Here is a 23,224-nt window from a genome sequence, read left to right as displayed (position 1 = left end):
GAGCAGTCTCAGGTTGCAATCATCCAGGATGAGGAAGCTGTGGTTATTAGTTTTTGCATACACTGCCATGTCCTCACACAAACCAGAGGAAGACTTGCCAATTTCCTGAGCCTGACTTAAGGTTTTCCAGTTCCCGTGAGTTGGAGACATTGGTCCTTGTCAATAATAGATATTCACTCAAGGCATCCCCCTTTCTGCATAAGTCTTAGGCGACCCAAAGACAGTTTATAAAACTGAGAGACATGGGATGGTGTCAAAAATCCAATATGGAAATGTACTACAGAAAAAGAGTTGAGGTGTAAGAGTCGTGGGGTTCTGCCTGGGGAAACTATAGGAAAATTATTGCTTATCAGGTCAGTCCTTGACTCAATATTTGATTCAGTTTGACCCATAAAATCTAAAGTGTACATTCCCAGGCCCTTTTCTGAATAAAAAATCAGTTGACCCTAAGAAATATTTTTTAAAGTGCTTCTTGACTTGAAATTTATTAGTAAAATTTATTAAAGCCATGGTGCCAGTGGTCCTTGGCAAGAGGATGGTCACACTAGCGTGATGTACCTTTTGGAATGGTGGGTGAATAAGAGATTATCAAAATGAAAGACAATAGAAGCAGAAAAAGAAACGTTTACAGGAAGATAAAAACACCTTTCATTGCAAGCACATGATAGTGACTCATGACAGGAAGGAGAAACTAGCCAAACTTAAAAACTTGACCCAACCTGTGGTTGCTATAGGGTACGTGGAGGTATCGTCTGGGGAACTGAAAAAGAACTGTTAATGTACAAGCTGTTCAGAAGCAGTTCAACCCCCGGTTTATTATCAGGAAAATGCTGCTCGTTTTCACAACAGACTTAGAACCATCCCAGAAATACATAGCCCCACCCACTGCTTAGACAGACACCAAAACTCTGCTATAGTCTAGCTGATTCATAACACCAGGTTGGTTCAGTTCCTGACTTCAATTCATGTTGTACAAATAACAACGACAAAGAGTGTGGTGAATAAAGAGGTTGTCATGACTGGCGAGGAACCTACAGTGACCAGTGAGACCTAACCGTGCTTATCTAGGTTTGGTCTGTATGCTAACTTACACTCATATACAGTCCTAGCCACAAAACTCAAATTACAGTCCTGTAGGACTGAACCCTGTGAAAAGAGACCGTTGCTACCCAGATATTACTAGATTTTGTTTCAAATGAGGAGCTAAAGGAATACATAGCACTTCAGTGGTAGAAGAAAATGTTATCACCCAGAACTTTGTAACTGTCTCTTTCTGCCCTAGGTCCATTTGTGATGAACACCAATGAAGAAATTTCTGAGGCCATTCTTGATTTCAGGAATGCAAAAAATGGTTTTGAGGGGGCCAAAACCTGGAAGTCAAAGATTGGAAACCTGTGAAGAGCTGAAATTCTGCCATTTGGATGGACTGACCATTCAGTATATTCAATTTCCAAAGCTGGTTTAGCTGGTGCTTCTAAAGAATTTCACATTAAGCCGGGTGGTGGTGGCACATCCCTTTAATCCCAGCACTTGGGAGGCAGAGACATGCAGATCTCTGAGTTTGAAGCCAGCCTGGTCTACAGGCCAGTTCCAGGACAGCTAGGGCTACACAGAGAAATCCTGTCTTGAAAAGCCAAAAGTAAAAAATAAAAAAAGAATTCCACATTAAAATGAAAAGGTGGTTTTTGTAGTGAGTCATCAGGATGCATTATATACATGTATGAAATTGTCAAAAACAGATTTATCTATTTTAAAAAGGCAAAGTACAAACAATAAAAATGGTAGTAGTATATGCAAATAATTCTAATTGTTGCTTCTCTAAAAATCAATGTTCTTCCTTTTGATGGAAATTATTAAGCTATTAAAAACAATTGCTTATGTACATGTGCTTTTTATATGTGAGAAGATGCCCTTTTATTCTCTGCCGTTTGGGGTTTTCTTCGAGCATTTTTTCCTTCTTTCTGTGTCACTGGCGGCCACTATCTGAGCATCTTAAACTGTCCTACTGCAATTCAGCTGCCATCCCAGCCATCAGAACTGTGTCCTGGGTTTCATGTTACAGGTTATCTGCTTGAAGAAACACAGCAGTCCTGACCATGTGAGTCAGCTTTGAAAACTGCCCCGCTATTGCTAGGGACACAGCAGGATTCCAGCCAAGACTTGCCTGCAATTTTCTGCCAAAGTCTGTGTCCGATTTAAGACACATGCTCCTGCGCGCTTCCTTGAAGATTGTGAAAACGTTTTAATCCATAGTTAGATTCCAGCCTGCTGTGGCTGCCAGTGTCGGTCACACCACCTCCTTTTATAAAGCGGCCACAACCTAGGGCATAGGGTGGGGATTTTTTTCTTTCAACTTTATGGACATGAAATGACTGTGGAGTATTTTCTAGCTTAAAGTAGAAGACATGGCCACCTCCTGATTATTTTTGCAGCAGGAATCTTTACAATTTTTTTTTTTATCTTTCTCCCATACTAAGATTGTGTGTGGCAGGGGGTGTCCCTTGGCTAACTCAAGTCATTTCATTGGATTTTGATTACAACTGATCATGTGATTTTGCATGTAAAGTTTCGGGGTTTCGAACTTTGCTTCTGGAGAATGTCTTGCAATACTTTTCAGTAGCTGCCTGGTATTAACCGCTTAGTCATCAGTGGACATTTAAAATATTCAAAATGTATAAAGAGTGGGCAGTGGTGAATATTCTCATGATGTCCTACGTGTACCTGGTGCAGGGCTTCAATAGTGAACATGGACCAGTGAAGGTAGGTGAGCTCGATTTTTTCATAATGTTTCTTTTTGTTGGTTTTCACAGAAAAAGTCCTTTGCCCTCACTGTTGTTAAAACAATATAAAAGCTCAGGCTACTCTTAGCCTGCATGTATTAGTGACTGCTTTGTTTCTTGGACTTAATCATTTTCTTGCCATGAGAGTATGAAAATGTATATGTGTAAGAAAATTTGTATGATTGTTTTTTATGTATTGTGTGTATTTGGAATGGGAATAGAACACAAGCATTCTGGAAACTTTTGACATGGTATAGAAACGTTTTCTCCTTGTTCTGTCTCCTGATGGCACAGTGGCTTCTGATGAAGCTGGATTCGTCTTTATGACACACACAATTTTATGGGCTGTTGGTTTTTAGGTTGGTTGTGAGCAACAAGGCTGAGTAATTTCTTCTGTAAATTGAAAATCACAGTGCTTTTCATGGATGTTTTCTGTCTGGTTCTGCAAATTACCAATCGCTACCATCCAGGAAAAAAAAAGTTTTCTTAGAGTCTGTTTTTGTTCTTGTGCATCTGCTTTTGAAAATGTGTATAAAATTAAGCAGTTGGCAAATCTTTGGTTCTATGAGCAAGCATCAAGGACAGCCCAAGAAATTGAGAACAATGCAAAAAAGATGGACTAGGGTGCTACTGACGGCCAGAACAACATTGCCACTCAATGTTGTGTATTTTAAAGCCTTTTTATTTTTTGAAAAGGACTCAAATGTAATTGTTTTGACTGGAATGCTACTAAATCATGACTGATTTAGAAATTTCTGGCTATGACCAGACAGAAATCAGATGTAGACTTGAGCTTTGTGGCATGCATTTTCAATAGGGGACATATCACCACTCCCAGAGGGGAAAATTAGTTCATAAGGATGTTAACTAGTTTACATGGAAAACCCCATATGTATGTAGTCCATAATCAGGTAGTAAATCTGCACCCAAGCTTCATAGGGCAAGACTCAAAGGGTCCTGGCACTGGGATTCACATTTACAGTGGATTTCCTTTCACCTACAGCCTGAGATGGGGATCCAACATCAAGGCTGGTGGCAGTCACGTAGAGCTGAGGACTGTCCTTTCTGCCATGTACATTTGGGACTTGCAAAGCTTGAAAGGTGCAGGCTGCCAGGCAAGAAACCTTTCTACCCCAGCACAATGCTGTTCAACATTTCACTTAACACTAGTCTTCAACCCTATTCCCCAGGGAAGTTTTCAACGTTTAGAATTTACTCTTTTATACACAGCTACCAGAATCCTCTCTGTGTCCCGGGCACAGTGAAATTTTACACGTTTTGAATTTACTTCTCCCGTTGAAATTTCTTGAATGGGCAATGGAAGAAAGTGACTGCGTTTTTATATGACAGAAAACATGCCCTAACAGATGGCCAATGTGCAGCCTGTGTTTACTAACATGCCTCTCAATGTTTCTCTTATGTGCCCTACTTTCCCTTTGAACAGGGAAGCTACATCCAGGGAGTTTAGGGCCACCCAGCCCCCAGCTAAATTAGATGTTTCTTATGTGAAAAAAGTGTTGCCTGTAGTTAAATAGACGTTTGGGGCTACCCATGACTGGGTTCTGAGACATAACGACAGACATCATTTTGCTTTATATATTCTCTTCCCCCTCCCCACCTCTTCAAAAGAAAACAAAACCAAAGAATTCTTCTGTTGTTTTGTTTTGTTTTGTTTTGTTTGAGATAGGGTTTCTCTATGAAACAAGCATGACTATCCTAGCAACTACTTTGCAGACCAGGCTGGCCTCAAACTCAGAGATCCACCTGCCTCTGCCTCCCGAGTGCTAGGATTAAAGGCGTGTGCCACCACTGCCTGGCTAGAAATCTATTTCTTTTTTAAAAAATATTTTTATTTTATAATTAACTTAATTTCACATATCAGCCATGGATTCCCCCGTCCTCCCTCCTCCCACTCCCCAGCCCTCCCCCCCAATCCACTCCCCATTCCCACCTCCTCCAATCATCCTGAGTGAGGTAACCCAGACTCAGAAAGACAAACATGGTATGTACTCATTCATAAGTGGATACTAGATGAAATCTATTTCTTAACATGGATATTTTCTTGTTTAAATTAAAATTTAGCATAAAATATATTCAGAGTAGTAATGGTTTAGGACACTGACACTGATTAGTTTTTGCTTTAGATATAAGAATATTCATTTGTTATACAATCATTGTGGTCCTCCTTAGTACTAAGTCTATGAGAACATGCTTTTCTCCACTCTCCCTTTTCTGACCACATCTGTCCCAGAATGGCTGTGATGCCAAATCTATTTTCATGTTGCCCCCTTCCCCTGGTCTGAACTTTACTTCCTAGCTTAGAGAATTATCCTGTTTGGTTTTTTTGTTTTGTTTTGTTTTTTCAGCTTAGACAGGCAGAGACTATGGTACACTTCTATGAATCTGTGAACATTTTTCTTCTACTATAAGCATGCAGATAGCTACTACCACCTAGGACAATTGTACTTAATGCCATTCCAGTGAAAGACATCCTCATTTCACTAGTCTTGCAGCTTATGCTTGGAAAACTAGCTGTTTGGGGTCAACAATGCTTGGAAAGTGTGAGCTGAGGAAAACCTTTGCAGAAATCTTAACATTTTCCTTGCAAAACAAAGATCTGGGGAGATTGCTCAGTGGTTAGGAGCACTTCTTTCTCTTACAAAAGCCTCAGGTTCAGTTCCCAGTGGCTCACAACCATCCCTAGCACCAGTTCCAGGGGATCCGATGCCTTCTAACCTCACATACACCAGGCACACGTGGTGAACATACATTCAGAAAAAAATACCCAGACACATAAATCTTCAACAAATTTTTTTAGTTAAAAAAAAAACCCTGATTGACTCATTAATAAAATCAGATTGCTGACTAGGTGTGGGGTTTATTTCAAGTTCTATTTTGTTAAGCTCTTTATACACTTGAGATTAACAGAGATAGTTTCCCAAGGTATGCACTTTACAACAGTTTATGTTATACATCTAATCACAATATTGTACCCTCTAGATACTTAGTAAATAATTACCAACAGCCTTATGCTCTTGCCATTCAACATGTCCTTCTAGCCAGCATGATTTCTTGCTGATCTAATAAATAATTGTTGTCACCAGGTATGTTGGAAGTCATTATAAGATACTGCTGAAGTTAGCTTCTATACATCTTTTCCATGGTGCTATGAAGCCCTGTCAGTATGGTAACAGAGGATCAATTCTAGGTCATGATAGCTTTCAGAACTCTTTTGAAAGAGTTTCTTTCTTCTTCAGCTTTACTCTATACTATCTTTTTAGGCATCAAGCTTGTAATGTCTATAGAAGGGTATTGTTAGATGATGGAGTCATTCAGTGCTACATCCGATTAGAATAAGTCCCAAATCCATATGGCTCACAAGACTTCATCACCTTCATGCCATTTGACTTCTCTTGAAATGGTCTAGGAAATAACTTGCAGGAGAGTTTCCTGGCTTTGTTGTTAGGCGAGCCAGTGAGGTCTTGTCTGATTTTTCTGTCTTGCCATGAATTCAGTTACAGTTTTTATATCACTCTAAGATATTGTAGTACCCAAGATACAATAGAACCTTACATCCTGTGTATAATACTTCCTTGTATGGCTCATTTAAATTGAAAAATCCTGACTTAACACCTGTGCATAAAATGTTGCTATAAACATCACAAAGATAATTTGTGAAATAGAAACAAGGTATTTGTATATACAAATGGTCCCGTAAAAGAACCCTTGGTAAAAAGACCTGGATCTCTCAGACACAAATATTTCCACAGTTGGACAAAGGCAGTAGAGAAATAGGGATACAAAGGACAATAAAATTGTTCCTGAGCAATATCTAGGGGTCAGCTCTTTTTTTTTTTTTTTTAGAGATTTATTTCATTTTAAGCTTTTTTTGTGTGTAGTGTGCACATGAGTGTGGGTACCTGCAGAGGCCAGAAGAGGGTGCTATATCCTCTGGATTTGGAGTCACCAGTAGTTGTTAACCACCTAACTTGGCTAATGGGAACCAAACTGTTCTTTGCAACATCAGCAAATACTCTTAACCACTGAGCCATCTCTCCATCCCGCATAACTCATTTTTATCATATGATATGAGCAGAGAGTGGGAGTTTAGCATAATTGGGAATGAATTGGGATGAAAGGAGACAATAAAATGAGCATTTTTGCTTAGGTTGTTTTTATGGTGGCAAATCCATTTTTCTCTCTCTTGCTTTTTGTTCTTATAGTCTAAGATACTAGAGCATTATAAATCAAAGGCATCCTGGGGCATCTTCAGCATCATGAAAGCCTTGACTGGCTGAGATGTCCTAACCCATAAAGACTGTCCTGTATCTCTCACTACAACTTTCCAATATTTGATAACTCATTAGTTTTTTTCAGCAGATATTTATTGTGTCTACTGTGTCTAGGATCTGAGAATGCAGCGAGAAATAACTATTTCAGCTGAAATAAATATTTCAGCTCTCTTAGAATGCATATTTTGACTGTGCTTGGTAGAAGTGGACAATATGCAAATCAGTAACATGTCAGGGACAGTAATAATGAAAAGCACTCAAATGAAGGAGGGGACACAGAATGAAATAAAGGGGGAGATTCTTCCAATTCAGTTATATTTGTGCACAGTACTGAAAGAAGTGAAGCAGGCAGAGGTCATCATCAGGGTAGGGACTGAAGAGGGAATAGCTTGGATAGTCTGAGGATGAGCCAGAGAACTAGAGTGGCTGGTGGGAGGTAAGCTGAGCTCAGAAGTGCAGCTGTCAGGGTTGGAAAAGTAGCCAGAAATCATGCAGGTGGGGGTGAGCTCCAATAGAACTTTAGAGACACTACAATTTTAATTTTATAAACCAGGAAACCTTGTTTTCATTCATTTCAATCTTTTAAAATGCAAAAGCACGTGCTTAAGTCACAGACTGTTCAAAAACAGGCTGAACACTGGATGTGGCTCCTGGGTCACAGTTTACATACAGTGTTCTGTGTTACACTTATTTATTTTATTGACGGCATACACCTGTACCTGACATTTTGTGGTGTGTTTGTCCTGGTTTATTACACCCTCACCAGTAGGATGAAAGCTTTTTTTTTTTTTTTTTTTTTTTGGTTTTTCGAGACAGGGTTTCTCGTTGTAGCTTTGCGCCTCTCCTAGAACTCACTTGGTAGCCCAGGCGGGCCTCGAACTCACAGAGATCCGCCTGCCTCTGCCTCCCGAGTGCTGGGATTAAAGGCGTGCACCACCACTGCCCGGCGGATGAAAGCTTTTCAACAAAGGAGTGTTTCATTGTCTTGTTGATGGCATTGTCCCAGCCACCACCTTGCAAAGCCTGTCACACAGAAGGTGCTGAAGGCAGGGTTTGTTGGCTGGTTGATAGACTAGCCTTGGAGGATCCTGAGACAGCCAGGTGAAGGACAACACTAAACGGTCTCTGGCATCTATCGTCACCATGGCTTGCCTGATTTCATGATTTTTATAAAAACCAAAAGCACTTTTTGAGGCAGTGTATTAACCCTGTGATATTTTACTGTGGACATGAGGGTAAGATTTAGGTGAATATGTCCAAGAATCCTGAAATGTCCTTCTAGTCTTAGGCCATCCAATAGGGTGTTCACTTCTAGAACCCAAAGTTAGAGTGGAGTCACTTTAGCCCATTATTTCAGCCTGACGGTCACAGAAAGTTACCCAAAGCAGCATCTAGCCACACAGTGTCTCTGTGCACAACTTAGACACCTTCCTGTCTTTGTCTCTGAAAGCCTTCAGATGCCTACCTATGTTTTCATCTTGGGTGATTTGTGAAGGTGTGGCAAATTATGACAAAAATACTCTGGTCAGATACTTAGTGAGGTAAGGTGAGAGTATACTGTAATTACAACCACCCTCAAAATCTTGGTGGTTCGTAATCAGTACAAATTTATTTGCTGCTTGTACTACCCAACCATCTTGGCTCATCCACAGTCAACTCACTATCAGTATGAAGCTAGCTGAACACCCACATCTAGAATGTTCTAGATCACTGTGACCATTGCTTGCTCTGACCTAGAAGTGAGTGGCACACATCATGGATGCACTGTCCCATTTAGGTGCAAAGAGCCAGGAGGTGTACTCTTACCTTGGCCTCCGAAGGTGGCATGCTGGAAATATTTCATGAACACTATTAATAACTATCACACAACTTTTGCTATGTTTAATGTTTCCTTGTCTTAGAGCAGTGCTGGAGAATACATTGTCACTGGTTTCCATTATTCCTCTTCTAATGTGTGAAATAATGTGTATTTCACATGGAAACTCTCCATTGGAGATTGGGAACTCCATGGTTGGTGTCGAGGATAAGGCATGTAGAAGAGAGACAGCTTATCTCAGTTGTTCAGGAAACCCTTCCTCCCTGGGAGAAGGAAAGCTGTACATTCTGTTCAGTAAACATTTGTGGAATGTCTTTCATGTGCCAAGCACATGAGTGGAAATGACACTTTTTTATAAAATAAAGATGTCTTAGTCATTTTTGTGTCTTACCACCCACCAGGGAGTTCACTTTGGCTTGTAGAAAGGATAATTTTAATGCCTGAAACCGTAAGTAATACTATAATCTCAACAAGGCTTATTTCACCATTGACTGGATCTTATTAAATAATCTTAGCACTGACATGGTGAAGATGAGTATTGCTTTTTGAAAAACCAACATTTAAATAAAAATCACAGCAGAGAGAAAAATAGCATGACAAATTTTTTGCTCTTCTGTTGTGAGAGTAACTCTTTAGGAAGAGTATAGCTTTGATTGAATGAATAACTTTTTATTTCATTTTTATTAGTCCTTTGAGAATTTAATGCACTGAGTTTTAACCATATTCACCCCTCCCTGAATTCCTCCCAGATCTATCTCCCTTTCTTACCCACCCAATTTTGTGTCTTCATTTTTTTAACCCATCAAAGTCCAATTTGTATTGACTGTATATTTATGTACATGTGGAACAACTATCCTGCACCCCCTCCTCCCAAGCAAGGCTCAGGGATAATTTTATAGGAGGGGGTAGAGAGACTGTAAAACCAAAGACAGTGATTTAATGGGTATTTTAAAATCAAGAACACACACACACACACACACACACACACACACACACACACACACACATATATATGTACAGAAAGAGAGAGAGCAGGATAAAAACATGAAAGTGGTCTTTGCAATTGCATGCTTAATTCATAAGTACATTGCTATAGGAAGGCTACGGATCGCTGGGCACAGTGTTATGGATGTTGGTGAGGAAGAGAAGGTGATGGGTAAATGTTGATGTAGGACTACTGGATGTTTACAAATAAATATTTTTAAAGGCTGGTATGTTAGGCTGGCTGCCAGTGGCAAACAGGACTACCTTATAGGAGACCATAATGTTTTGCACAAAGGTCTTCCCATGAAGTTGATTATGCTGTATTTTGGCTGAGATAGAGTCATAGCAGCTAGTTATTGCCACAATCATGCTGTTACAAACCCATACAAATTTTAGTGGCTTAACACATCAATAGTTTATTCTCACATATATCTCTGTGGGTCAGCTGAGAGTTTGGATCAAGGCCGAAACCTCAGGCTGAATACATGTCTGCTCCACGTGTCTACCCTCCGATTGATGAGTGGGCTGGCAGGAGCATGTGCTTGGAGAGGTGGGAGACATGTAGAAGCTCAGTACAATGAGTCAGAATTCATTGTCAAGCTTGTGTTTGCAACATGTCAAAGTTGGTCACATGATCCAACACCAAGACAGCTGTGGAGAGGCAGAATGGAGTTGTTTGCAGTTCTACTTCATCACAATAAAGGTTTTGAGTTGTTTTTGGGCATTGGCTTCTTGATCTTTGAGATCAATGACACAGAGAATGTTAGACAGCTCAGGAATCACCAGCATAAGGCTTGCTCAGAGCACAGTTTCAGAAGGTCGGAGACTATCTTGTCACTCAAGCCCACCCCACATCCATCTTTCTTCTTGTTTCTGTGGCAAGTAGGAGCAGAAGCATTTGAGTAGAACACAGATTTAACATATGTGAAGGGGGGCACAGACATCTCCCCAAATGCTAGATGGCTTGGCTAGAGAGAAAGTCACCAACAATTCTCATCAAATTGGAAGATGGGGCAGTTCTGAGCATCCAAACAAACCCCTTTCCACTGCCTTAAACTACCCAGGCAGTCCTGCACACGCATTCCTGTCTGCATGCACACACATGCAGTTTTCTTACATCTGTAGCTCCTTCCTTCAGTAAGCTCTCAGGATTTCTGACTTAAGCATTTAAACGTAGGAGCAGAGCAGCAAAAGAGCTACCAGTACCATTAGTCCCCAAAATGAAGAACAGCCTAATTCTATTCCCAGGTGGCTAGGTTTCTGGATTTCAGAGATGTGGCACCAGAGCCATGGTAGTTTCCACCTGCATAACCACAGCCTCAGCAGTCACAAGTGGGCAGTCTCCTCCCTTCCCTCAGTTGGTATATCCCAAACCATCAGGTGCCAGCTATTCTGGCTAATGCTAGACCCCAAAAGCAAATCACAAAAGGTTAAGAAGTAGCATGATGTTTTTTTCTACATGAATCTGTAAAGACAGACCTAAGCCCTGAGAAGATACTTGGAAATTTGCTTCCATATACAGATAACTCATTTAGAAAAAGATAGCTCACAGTTTACCCTGGAAAAGTTGTTTGGGTTTGCTGTGTTTCATTGTATTTGCAAGGATTAGAGTTGCCAAGTCTCGCTATTTTAAATCCCATCTCTCTGGTGACTAAGGACTATCAAGGGCCATAAAGCATAAACCTCTACCCCAACTTGTAGGTCCAGATGACACACCCCTGAGAAAGAAAAAAAGAAGCGCATTAATTGTATTCCTGCTTTGTACTCTAACCTTTCCCATTTTTGAACTCCTAGGTTCTCCACTGAGCTCTGAGAAGTAACTTTTTTTCCAACATAATATTTTTATTGACTGTTTTGGAATTTACCCCATCACACTCACTTCCCAGTCCTCCCAGGTCCGCCTTGTGACCTGCCCCCCCCATAGGAGAATAAAAGGAACGAGTCCAATTTTTGTTGTCCATATACTCACTGGAGCATGGTCAAACTCCCAGTGGCCAGGGCCTTCAAAAAAACTAAGTCCTTCCCCGTTTTCACCGCCACCAGAAGCCATCAGCTGGGAGAGCTACACTGCAGCATCCTTATTACAATTGTTAAGAGTTATCTTCCATGGCTTTCTATTTAGGCTGTTTCTTTTAGAGAGAAGAGTTGGGGGTAGGTTTTGTGTGTGTGTGTGTGTGTGTGTGTGTGTGTGTGTGTGTGTGTGTGTGTGCCATCACCACCCGGCCTGTAAGGTACCTATTATTAACATCAATGGGGAAACCAAATCTGAAGGAAGTTAACCCACACTCAGTCAAAAAGGAGTCATGCCTTGGTTAAAAGCCAGCTTACTTTATTTCCTAATTATACTGTGATTGTACTTTCCTTTTTTGTAGGTACAATTCTGTGATCTAGCACACATACAAATTTGTGTAACCACAACCATAGCCTGGATACAAGTTGTTCCATATCCATGCACTATGTAACTGTCAAAGTGAGACCATCTTTCCAACCTCCAGCAAGTAGTATTTTGTCCTTAGTCATTCCCGGTTTGGTAATAATCATATTGGTGAATACTCTTACTGTCATCATAGAGCCTTCATTTAGTAACTGATGGAAGCAGATACAGAGATCCGCAGCCAAGCACCAGACTGAGCTCCAGGAGTCCAGTTGAAGAGAGAGAAGAGGGATTCTATGAGCAAGGGGGGTAAAGATCATGATGGGGAAACCTACAGAGACAACCAAACCAGGCTTTGGAACTCATGAACTGTGGATTAATAGCTGTGGAGCCTCCATGGGGCTGGTCTAGGTCCTCTGCATAAGCCAGACAGTTGTGTGGCTTGACCTGCTCATGGGACCCACTGGCAGTGGGATCAGGATCTGTCCTTGGTACACGTGTGGGCTTTTTGGAGCTCAGCACCTATGGTGGGACACCTAACATAGCCTTTGTGCGGTGTATGTGGGGAGGCTTGGACCTGCCTCAACTGAAGGTACCAGGCTCTGCTGACTCCACATGGGAGGCCTTGCCTTGAAGGAGGTGGTAATGGGGGATGGGTTGGGGGGAAGTCTGGACGGTGGAAGGAGGGAGGAGAAGGAGATCTGTGTTTGGTATGTAAATTAATAGAAAATTTCTTAATAATAAAAAAAGAAAATCACATATAAATAAAATAATGCAGTCTAACATGTTGAGACTGGCTTCTTTAACCTTTAACCCATTTACCAATAGTTCTTTTTATTAATGAGTAGTATGCCGTGAACGGCTCATTGAATTACACATGTGTTTTTTCCAACTGTTTTGACTATGATAAAAAAAGTTACTACAAACTTTCATGTACAGAGTTTTGTGCAGTGTAGGCTTCATTTATCAAGTGACAAATTCCCTGGAGTAGGGTTACTTAGCCATATGATGGGCACGTGTTTATAAGAAACTTTCAGAGTGTCGTATCACTCAAAGCTAGTTTTGAGCAATTGGGATCTGTGCTCTTGCCTCTAAAACAAGCCATTTGAGTAGTCAGCAGTACAATTTATGATAGTAGGCATAACTTCTTTTAGGGCAATATAATTTCCACTTAAAAGCAAGGGCATGGGGACGTCTCAGATATTAACTTAGACTCATGAGTCTGGTGTGGCCTAGGCAGATTTCTTGGTAGACAGAGGAAGGAGGACCTTGGGGAGAGCAACTGGGAGTGGAGCACCACAATGTTACTTGCTTATCAAGCCAGGAAAAGTGTAGTGGTTTAGGCCAATCCTTAACCATGAAGGTAAAGATGAAATGCGAGTGTTCCTTGAGTGAAACCAAAGAAGTTGCTAAGAAGTGGAAGGAAGCTAGAACTGTTTGGAATTTATCACCCAAAGCCCACTGCCAAGGCAAATGGGTGACTGTGGTGTTTTCCTGAAATGCAGAGATGGGTTATGAGAGAACTGTGCCCTCAGGTAACACTTCTTGTGGTGGTATTGTGTTCCCCAAAATATTGTGCGCCCTAATAAACTTATCTGGGGTCAGAGAACAGAACAGCCACTAGACAGATATAGAGGCCAGAAAATGGTGGCACACACGCCTTTAATCCTAGCATTCCAGAGGCAGAGATCCAGCTGGATCTCTGAGAGTTCAAAGCCACATTGGAAACAGCCAGGAATGGTGACTAATGCCTTTAATCCCAGGAAGTGAGCCTTTAATCCCAGGAAGTGATGGCAGGGAGCAAAAAGGTAAATAAGGCGTGAGGTCCAGGAACTAGAGCCTGGTTAAGCTTTTAGGCTTTTGAGCAACAGTTCAGCTGAGATTCTGAGGAAACAGGATCAGCTGAGGAATTGTGAGGTGAGGAAGCTGTGGCTTGTTCTGCTTCTCTGATCTTCCAGGGTTGACCCCAGTACCTGGCTCCAGGTTTGATTTTATTAATAAGACCTTCTGAGATTCATGCTACAACTTCTAATTCCTTCAGCAAATCTAGGGAAAGCTATGTGAAGTGTGTTTCCTCCATAACTCAGCCCAGAGCGCCAGGACATTCTACTTTCACAAACCCGATTTCAGCACACAGAGGTTACCACCCAACTTCCTGAAGACAGTGCAGTTCTGCATTCATAGTCTGATCCTCATGCCTCTCAAGAGGTCCTATGAGGATCTCAGCACAGCTGCTCTCTGTTTCCATATCTGCAATGTGAGGGTCTTAAGAGTTCCGGACCACAATGGTGCAGGAAAAGCATTCTGCAGCTCTTTAAGAAAAGCAGCCAGGATGCTTATGGATCAATTCTTTGTAGATCCCAGAGCTGGAATAGGGGCCCAGCTACATACCCCTAAGTCAAGATTCTTCCACTTGACATTTATTATTTTTCTTGAGATATTTCACAGGACTGCCTTTTGAGAGAATGTATAGCTTTCTGTTGAATTCTAGTGGGTTCAGGCAATGCTTTTTTTTTTTTAATTTATCTTGAGAAATGGACTGTTTGGAATTTGGAGGAATTTGAGAGGCAATTTAATCTATCATTTAGGATGACAGTTAACTTCATCACACTGTTTAAGTGAGAAAATATCACTGTTATTCAGTCTTTTAAAAGCTGTACAAGTTGAGAACTGGATAAAAAGAATCAAATGTGCATGTATGGAATGCCCACAGGCTTCAAGTTGAGTTGTGGAGTCAATACATTTCATACATTCAACAGACAGGGTATGTGAGTAAGGGGCCGGCTTTCAAACTGCAATTCAGCCAGATACTCGTGCAAATATTCTGACCTTAAGGTATAACACAAAGGAATGCAAAGACTAGCACAATTTTTCAACATGTATCAGCCATTTATCCCGTGTTAATCAGAGTTCTTGTATAGAGCTTGGATATTAACCCAGGTCTTTGAACTTAAATCAGTATTGCTCGGCTCCAAATTACTGGCTCTCTTAAAATCACTTGGGAAGATTTTTTTTTTTTTTTGAGACAAAGTCTCATCTATCCTAGACTCACTCAGTACATATTGGAGAATGACCTTGAACTTCTAATACAGTTGCCTTTACCTTCAAGGCTGGTTACTGGTGTGTACAACCACATCAGGTTTGTGCAGCTCTGTGAATTCAGACAAGCAGACTACCAATTGAGCTATATCACCAGCCCTTCCTAAAGAGTTCTTCAGAATACTGTTTTATTTTGAAGTAATTCTAACTTTATGGAAAAGTTGCAAAGACATACAGAAAGTTGCTTCAAGTCCTTCACTTAGCTGCTACTGAAGCAGACATGGGACTTTTTCCTTTTTCTTTTGAAGTAGTAGTCCAAACCTGTAAAATGGGACTCTGATGATAAGATCCAATCAGTAGTATTTTTTTAAGCATTTCCTCACATGCATTCAAGGTGAAGGCAAGTCTGGGAACCTCTGCTCCAAATCCTTCTCAAAAGGGAATAAGCCAGCCAACAGCGTGGCCATTGCTTGGTGGCCTGTTAGGAATGTAACCACATGTGGGAAAAAGTTAGTCTATGTATATAGTAACATTTATATGATGACAAAGTAGTGTTGCAGAGACCTTCAGCCCCATACTTTAAAAACTGATTGTTGGTAGCTAAAAATCATCAGAGAATGATTTGTTATTTAGGAGGAGAATTGCTAACAGTCTTGAATTAATGACAGAACCAAGGCTGCCACTCTAATAAGCAGAGACCCAGGAAGGCCTTTCTCATCCTCTCATTTTGTGGAATCGCATTAGAACTATTTTAGATTTTACTAGCGCTTGTATCGGAAAATTGGAAGAAATAAAAAGCAACTCATTTGGCAATAGTTTGGCAGTGAAAACTATTGAATTCAAGGGATTAAGTATGCATTTTGGACACTGTACACACTTTTTGACGTTTAGTTTTGTCCTGCCCATACAGGTAACATAAAGTTGATTACACAAAAATCAAGGAGTGTAAAATGCCGATTGGAAAGGGATCCATTTTCAACCCTTCCCAAATGTGTGCCCGGATGAATTACTTGCTATTGTTGACCTGTTGGTATTTCCATTTAGAATTATCAAAATGACTTTTGCCAATTTCTCAGTTATTTCAAACTAGGTTTTCATTTAGCAAAGTAGGCTTAAATAGTTTTGAGTATGTAAGTAGATGTTGTGGTTTTACAAAGAAACCAGTCATAGGAACTATTTAGTCTTAACATCATTTAATCATTTTAACTCGGGCTGCAGGATTAATATTTTATCTTGGGTTTTTTAATCATAGGATTTTTTTTTAAAGAAGCCAAAATTGAATTGAGACTTGTAAGACGTATGCAGCCATACATCAGCCTTACTTAGGGATAGTACTGAATGAAATTTAACCTCCATAAATATTCTTGCAGCAATGTACAATTTAATACCTTTAAATCTAAAATTTTAAAGGAGTTCATGCACAAGTACTTGTACTTATATTATTTCCACTCCTACCTTTCCCTGTCCAATTCCTCCTGTGTCTTTTTCCGACTCCTCAAATTCACAACCTCTTCTTCTATAATTATTGTTATACACACAAGTGGTGTGGACGAGCATGCACACCATGCACATACACACACACACACACACACACACACACACACACACACACACAGCCTATTAAGCCCAATTTAATAATCTTTTTTAAAGTATTTGTTAGGCTTCCTCATTAGCTTATTGAAGCAGTGTTGTCAAAACATTTTATCTTGAAGATTGAATGGGATATGAGGTAGCTTTGCCATAGAACTAGAAAGAGGAGATGAATGGTCAGGCAAAGAGCACCATTAACAAATTAGCCTTAATGTAGGACCATCGTGTTTAAGAGTTGTCAGGGAAACGAGCAATTAACCAGCTTTGTCTCTAGGGTTCTCAGCTACAGAAGCTGTGGCATGCCACACAAGTTCAGCATCAAATTCACAAAGCCCATCTGTGCTCTTTAAGCTTCCTTCCCTTCTTTGCTAAAAATGTCTTTGTTCAAACTCCAGAGATATACGAGTAATATTGTAATCTCACTGTGCTTCTGAGGCAGCCGTGCTCTCTACAGACCCGCTGGGCTCCCTGTGGCTCACCTGTTTCAAAGGGTGGTCTTCTTAGCACTTCATACTGACCAACTAACACTCACACTGTATATCAAGCCTTACAGGCTCTGCTTTATGTCCACTGTATATGCTTTCAGTTTCTTCTCTGTTGGCTCTTTCCCCTAGCTTACAAACATATCTAATACTCTCCTAAATCAGGCAAAAATGTGCATATGTGTTCATGTGCATACTTCCATCTGGACTTCTAGGTAAAATGGCTAAGGTAAATTTAGCCAAGTATGATTACACAAGCCTGAGATATCAGGACTCTGGAAGCTGAGGCAGGAGGATCACAATTTCCAGACCAACCTTGGCTACATAATGAAAACTTGCTTCAAAACAACAATAACAACACAAAAGACATGACCTTGAAGATACATATTTTGACTGTTTTTTAATTCATAGACTAAACATGGTTAATAAAACAATAGTAAACAAACATGTAAAGCAATATAAATGCTAAATGCCGATTAACTATGAAACCATAAAGTCAAAGCCGCAGGACTGATACATGTGAGTCTGAGACAGAGAGAGAGGCCATCAAGATCTCAGCTCCAGAACTGGGGAGACAGCTCAGTTGGCAAAATGCCTATCTAGCATGTTTAAAAGGCCCATAGACTAATCCCCAGTGCTGGGGGGAGGGAACTCTAGTAGGAAATGGGCTCCATTGGTTTTGATGGTTGCATAGTATATGGATGTATGCATCATTATTTCATATAACCAAGCCCCTACTTTTGCACAAGCAGTTACATATTGAAAATCTTTTCTTGGGCTCCCCAAACCCACAAATATACCCATCTAGTCCAGTTGCACTGTATTAGCCAACACAATTCAGGTGCAACCATAGAAAAAACCAAGCCTTCAGCTTAAACTAGGAAACAGTAGGTCGCTGTCACAGAAATAGGTTAATAAACGAATCTCTACTGCTTTCCTGTGGCTGCAGTAGCAAAGTACCATAAGGCTGGTGTCTCAGAACAACAAAATCCCGAAGTTCAAGGTGTCCGACTCCCTTGGCATGAAGCATTGCCTCTTCTGCTTTGGGTGGCTCGAGGCAATCTCTGAGTTGTGACCTCATCATGTCATTTCCACCTCCGTCTTCAAATGCCCCCGCTGTGTCTATGTCTTCTCCTGGCTTCTAGGGACCTTGGTCCTTGTACTTTGGGTTCAAGTGACTAATACCTCAAGGGCTTGTCCTCCATTATACATGCAGAGGCTCTGGCAGTAAGGAAGTAGACCCATCCTTTTGAAGTCCGCCATTAGACATTGTTTTGCCTAGGCACGGGTGCACATTCAAATATTGTCTAGTTTCTTTTCAGATGGTCTATAGTTTAAACTGCTAGCAAGCACAGTTATCAAGGTGTCTTTGTAACTCACTCTTAAACTAGGATTTGTCTTTTAAGCGATCATCCCAGTCAGTGTTGGAACGATCTGAACAACAGATCAGAGCTGCTTCTAGTTTGGAGGAGCTTCTGCGTATCGCACACTCTGAAGACTGGAAGCTGTGGAGATGCCGGCTGAAGCTCAAAAGTCTTGCCAGTATGGACTCGCGCTCGACATCCCATCGCTCCACCAGATTTGCGGCAACTTTCTATGATACTGAAACGCTAAAAGGTACGTTTGTGAGTAAAATGGAAGATTATTTCCTTATCAGGTAGTGACACAGGTACCAATTCCTTCCAAAAGTTTAAACAGGTGGTTATATATCAGAGGGGGAACAAAAGGGAGTCTGCCCTTATGGCAAGATGGTTCACTGGGTAAAGTTGGCAATGGTTCTCAGATAGCCACACATGTGCCCCTCCTTAAATAAATAGATGTAATAAAAAATTTAAACAAATCAGTACTTGCAGGAGTCAGTTCTCTCTTTCCACCTTGTGAGGCTCAGGAATCAAACACAGGTCTTCAGGCTTGGCAGCAAGCACCTTTACCCAACTGAACCAACTTGTCAGCTCAAGAATTTTGATTTTTAAATGTCTACTCCACAAAGGAGAATATTCAATATGATTTTGATATCTACATCTAACACAAGAACATTGCAAATTATCAAAATATGTTTAACTCAGGAATTTGAGTACAAAGCAATACAGAAAGACTGCTTTTAGGGAGAAAAAAACAGGTTTAATAAAAAACAAAACAACCTTAGGGAGGTTTCAATTACTATGCAGATAGAGAGAAAAATCAAGAATTTTGCTATAGCTTTTTTTTCTTCAAAATCCTGTAGTTTTTATGTAACAGTGAGAAGCATAAATTGCAAGGTGAAGCATAATAATGGGTACTAGTTACTCAGAGAATAACAAAGAAATTTCTTGACATAAAATAATCAACGCTTAAGACTAGAAAAATAGCATGTAATCAGCCTTCCGTATCCTCAGGTCTTCCCCACTCCCATGGGTTCAGCCAATCACACAGGTCAAATACTTGGAGAAATGCATGTGTACTGAGCATAGGCAGATCTTTTCTTGACATACAGTATACTGTAACAACTATTTATATACCAGAAATTATCTAGACATTATTTCAAGTGTACTGGAAGATATAGGTGGGTTATTTACAAATTCTAGCCCAATTATATAAGGAACTTGGTAACCCAAGGATTTGGGTATCTGTAAGGATTCCTGGGACCAATCCCCCATAGATATCAAGGGACCATCATATTTCCAAGTTGATTACTGGGGTAGGGGTGGAAATGGATGTGTAGTGTCTACTTCTGCCACTTTAATGATATCCAGATTGAGATATAGACTCTTTACAAGACTATTATTTATACATACTGTGCCACAGTGAATGAAATGTTTTTAAATAAAGTTGTATGGCCTTGATTAGACCTTTAGCTCTCTGATGAAATATCAAAACAATTCAAAAAACAGTGCTATTGTTAGATTTAGCCTTGTAGATACACACATGATCACATAGCACATGAATATATCCACTGCTTAATTTCAGTTGATCCTTAAGCAAACATTATTCTTTTCTTTCTATCTAGAGTTGTCTTTTTTCCCATTTGTTAAAGAATAGATTGCACAGGATTCAGCTATGGGGAAAGTTGTGTGTAGGTGAGGCAAATCCCACTGCAGTATAAGTGTGAAGAAGGTTCTTTGTGCTCATGCATGGTACTGTGTGTCTAAGTGAGAGGCTAGTTGCTCATTCCTGTTGTATTGTCACATGGACTTTACAAAAACACGCACATCTGGAGACCACAGGCTTTGACCAGATTACCTCGCCGAAGACCTGAGGGGAATGGACAGATGACCTGTAAAGACAATTTTACCATAAAACCACAAGTCAGTGATTTTTAAAAGTCAGCCAGCTTGACATTTTCTAAGGAGGAAACCGTAAAAAAATTAGAGAATTTGCAGCCTCCACGGTTTCCCTCCTAATTATATGGAGGATTAGCTGAAGTTATTCACTAAGTTAGAAGCAGTAGAATATCAAATAAGTGTGTCACACCAATTATGTTTTGTTATCTACTCTCTCTCATGGATTTCAGGGTAATTCCCTGGGAAGTAGTAAAGAACGCTGGCCTTATGAAATCTTAGTCAGTGGCATTGGTCATAACTGCATGAGATTTTGATTATAATCTTGTCCAACTTTTAAAAGTTAGAATTTTAAAGAGAAAAAGCAAGTAGAAAGTAACATTAAATAACATTTTAAACAAAGGATATTTTCATAAGTCAGTTACTCTCTCCTTCAAAGATTTATGACTAATAGTACCAATTTAAATAGCACCCCTAGTAATGCTTAAATAGTTCGTGTCTCATGCATTCAATCTGAGGATATTTTATATGAATTTGTATCAACAGAAATGTAAAAATACTAATTTCGTATTCTGTGTATGCATGAGTGTTTTGCCAGCATATATGTCTGTGCACCACATGTGTGCAGTACCTATGGAGGTCAGAAGAAGGCATCAGATCCACTGGAACTAGAGTTAGAGATACAACCTGCCATATGGATGCTGGAAACTGAATGTGGGTCCTCTTCTAAATCATCTCTCCAGGACCATTGTCTTAGTTAGGGTTCCTATTGCTATGAAAAGACATCATGACCACAGCAACTCTTATAAAGGAAAACATTTAATTGGGGTGTTCCACTCATAATTCAGAGGTTTAGTGCATTATTGTCATGGTGGGAAGCAAGGCAGCATGCAGGCAGCAGACAGGGTGCTAGAGAAGGAGCTGAGAGTTCTTACATCTTGACTCACAGGCAATAGGAAGTGATCTATCTCACTGGGCCTGGCTTGAGCATATATGAGACCTCAATGCCCGCCTTCATGGTGATACACTTCCTCTAACAAGACCACACCTACTCCTACAAGGCCACATCTCCTAATAGTGCCACTCCCTTGGGGGCCATTTTCTTTCAAACCACCACACCCATCAATACATATTTTTTAAGATAGTGTATAGAAACATTTGCCTGTTACTTTATATTACCCCAAATTTTGGCTGTCTCAAACAGACTGTGTGGACACGTGCAGATGTACATGTGTGTATGGGTGCATGTGGCTGTGGAGGCTTAGGACAGCCTAGGATTTTGTGAAGGGCCCCTTTCCTCACTGGCTGTTAACCAGAGGCTGCCCTCAGTTGGAAGTAGCTTCAAAAATGGCTTTCAGGCTGGACAAGTGGCTTAGAGGTTAAGAGTACATACTGCTCTGGCAGAGGACCCACGTTTGTTTCCTACCACCTATGTAGGGTGAGGTCACAACTATCCATGAAACTCCAGCTCCAGGGGGCGTTTGTCTCCCTCTTTTGGTGTCTCGTGGCACTGCACTCATGTACACCCCACCCCCACATACATGCACATCACCCTCCACACACATACACATAATTTGAAATAAGAAAATCTTTTGTAAAAGTGGTCCTTGGTGAGAAAGAAAGGGAGTGGGGAGAGGGGGTAAAGAGAAGTGGAGGTGGGAGAGAAGCAGAGTCAGAGACTTTTTTCAACCGAAGCACCTAAGTGGCATCCTGTTTTGCTGTACCCTCTTCACAAAAATCCAATTAATCAGTTTTATTGACACGCAAAAAGAGGGGAGATTGCATAGGACATGGCCTCCAGGAACTAGGGATCACTGGGGTCAATTTTAAGACTTCCTAATACAAAAAGGTTTCAATATGTCCCCAGTATAACATAGTCTGCAGTTCTATCTATGACAAGCTGAAAGCAAGGCCCCCTCCAAAAAAACCTGAAGAGGGGCTGCTCACAGCATTAAGTGTCAATATCTAACTTAAAAAATGGTGAAAGTTGCCGGGAGGCGGTGGTGGCACACCTTTAATCCCAGCACTCGGGATGCAGAGGCAGGTGGATCTCTGTGAGTTCGAGGCCAGCCTGGGCTACAGAGTGAGTTCCAGGAAAGGCGCAAAGCTACACAGAGAAACCCTGTCTCAAAAAAAAAAAATGGTGAAAGTGTGGCTGGAAAGAGCTCACTAGTTAAGAGCAGGTACTGCTCTTGTACAGGACCTGAATTAGGTTCTCAGCACCCACATCAGGCAGCTCACAACTGCTCTTAACTCCAGCTCTAGGGAATCTGATGACTCTGATATCTGCAGGCATCTTCTCTCTCTCTCTCTCTCTCTCTCTCTCTCTCTCTCTCTCTCTCTCTCTCTCTCTCTCTCTTTCACACACACACACACACACACACACACACACACACACACACACTTAAAAATAAAATAACTTTTTTAAAATGGTGAAAGCCAGGTATGGTGGTGCACACCTTTAATTCCAACACCCAGGAGGTAGAGGCAGGTGGATCTCTCGAGTTTGAGGCCAGTCTGGTCCACAGGGTAAGTCTAGGACAGCCAGGGCTATACAGTGAGACCATGTGTCAAAAATTAAAAAAAAATGGTGAGAGAAAAATGAAACAG

At 40.8% G+C, this 23,224-nt stretch overlaps 2 protein-coding genes across 3 annotated transcripts in view; both read left to right on the top strand.

The window, feature by feature from the left end:
• The window catches only part of Pir (pirin), a 92,475-nt gene extending 90,580 nt beyond the window's left edge, over window positions 1–1,895 (top strand). The window contains exon 9 of the mRNA XM_059251140.1: window positions 1,283–1,895. Coding sequence (XP_059107123.1) covers window positions 1,283–1,398 — 116 coding nt within the window. The 3' untranslated portion in view covers window positions 1,399–1,895. The remainder of the gene's footprint in view (window positions 1–1,282) is intronic.
• A 108-nt stretch (window positions 1,896–2,003) lies between these two features.
• Window positions 2,004–23,224, top strand: part of Vegfd (vascular endothelial growth factor D) — a 37,512-nt gene continuing 16,291 nt past the window's right edge. For both annotated transcript variants that reach the window (XM_059251139.1, XM_059251138.1), the window contains exons 1-2: window positions 2,004–2,760; window positions 18,749–18,974. In XM_059251139.1, coding sequence (XP_059107122.1) covers window positions 2,671–2,760; window positions 18,749–18,974 — 316 coding nt within the window. In that variant the 5' untranslated portion in view covers window positions 2,004–2,670. The remainder of the gene's footprint in view (window positions 2,761–18,748; window positions 18,975–23,224) is intronic.

Source organism: Peromyscus eremicus, chromosome X, assembly GCF_949786415.1.
Source record: "Peromyscus eremicus chromosome X, PerEre_H2_v1, whole genome shotgun sequence".
Taxonomy (NCBI): Eukaryota; Metazoa; Chordata; class Mammalia; order Rodentia; family Cricetidae; genus Peromyscus; species Peromyscus eremicus.
The sequence above is the reverse complement of the archived record's forward strand: the minus strand, read 5'-3'. Positions and strand labels throughout refer to the sequence as shown.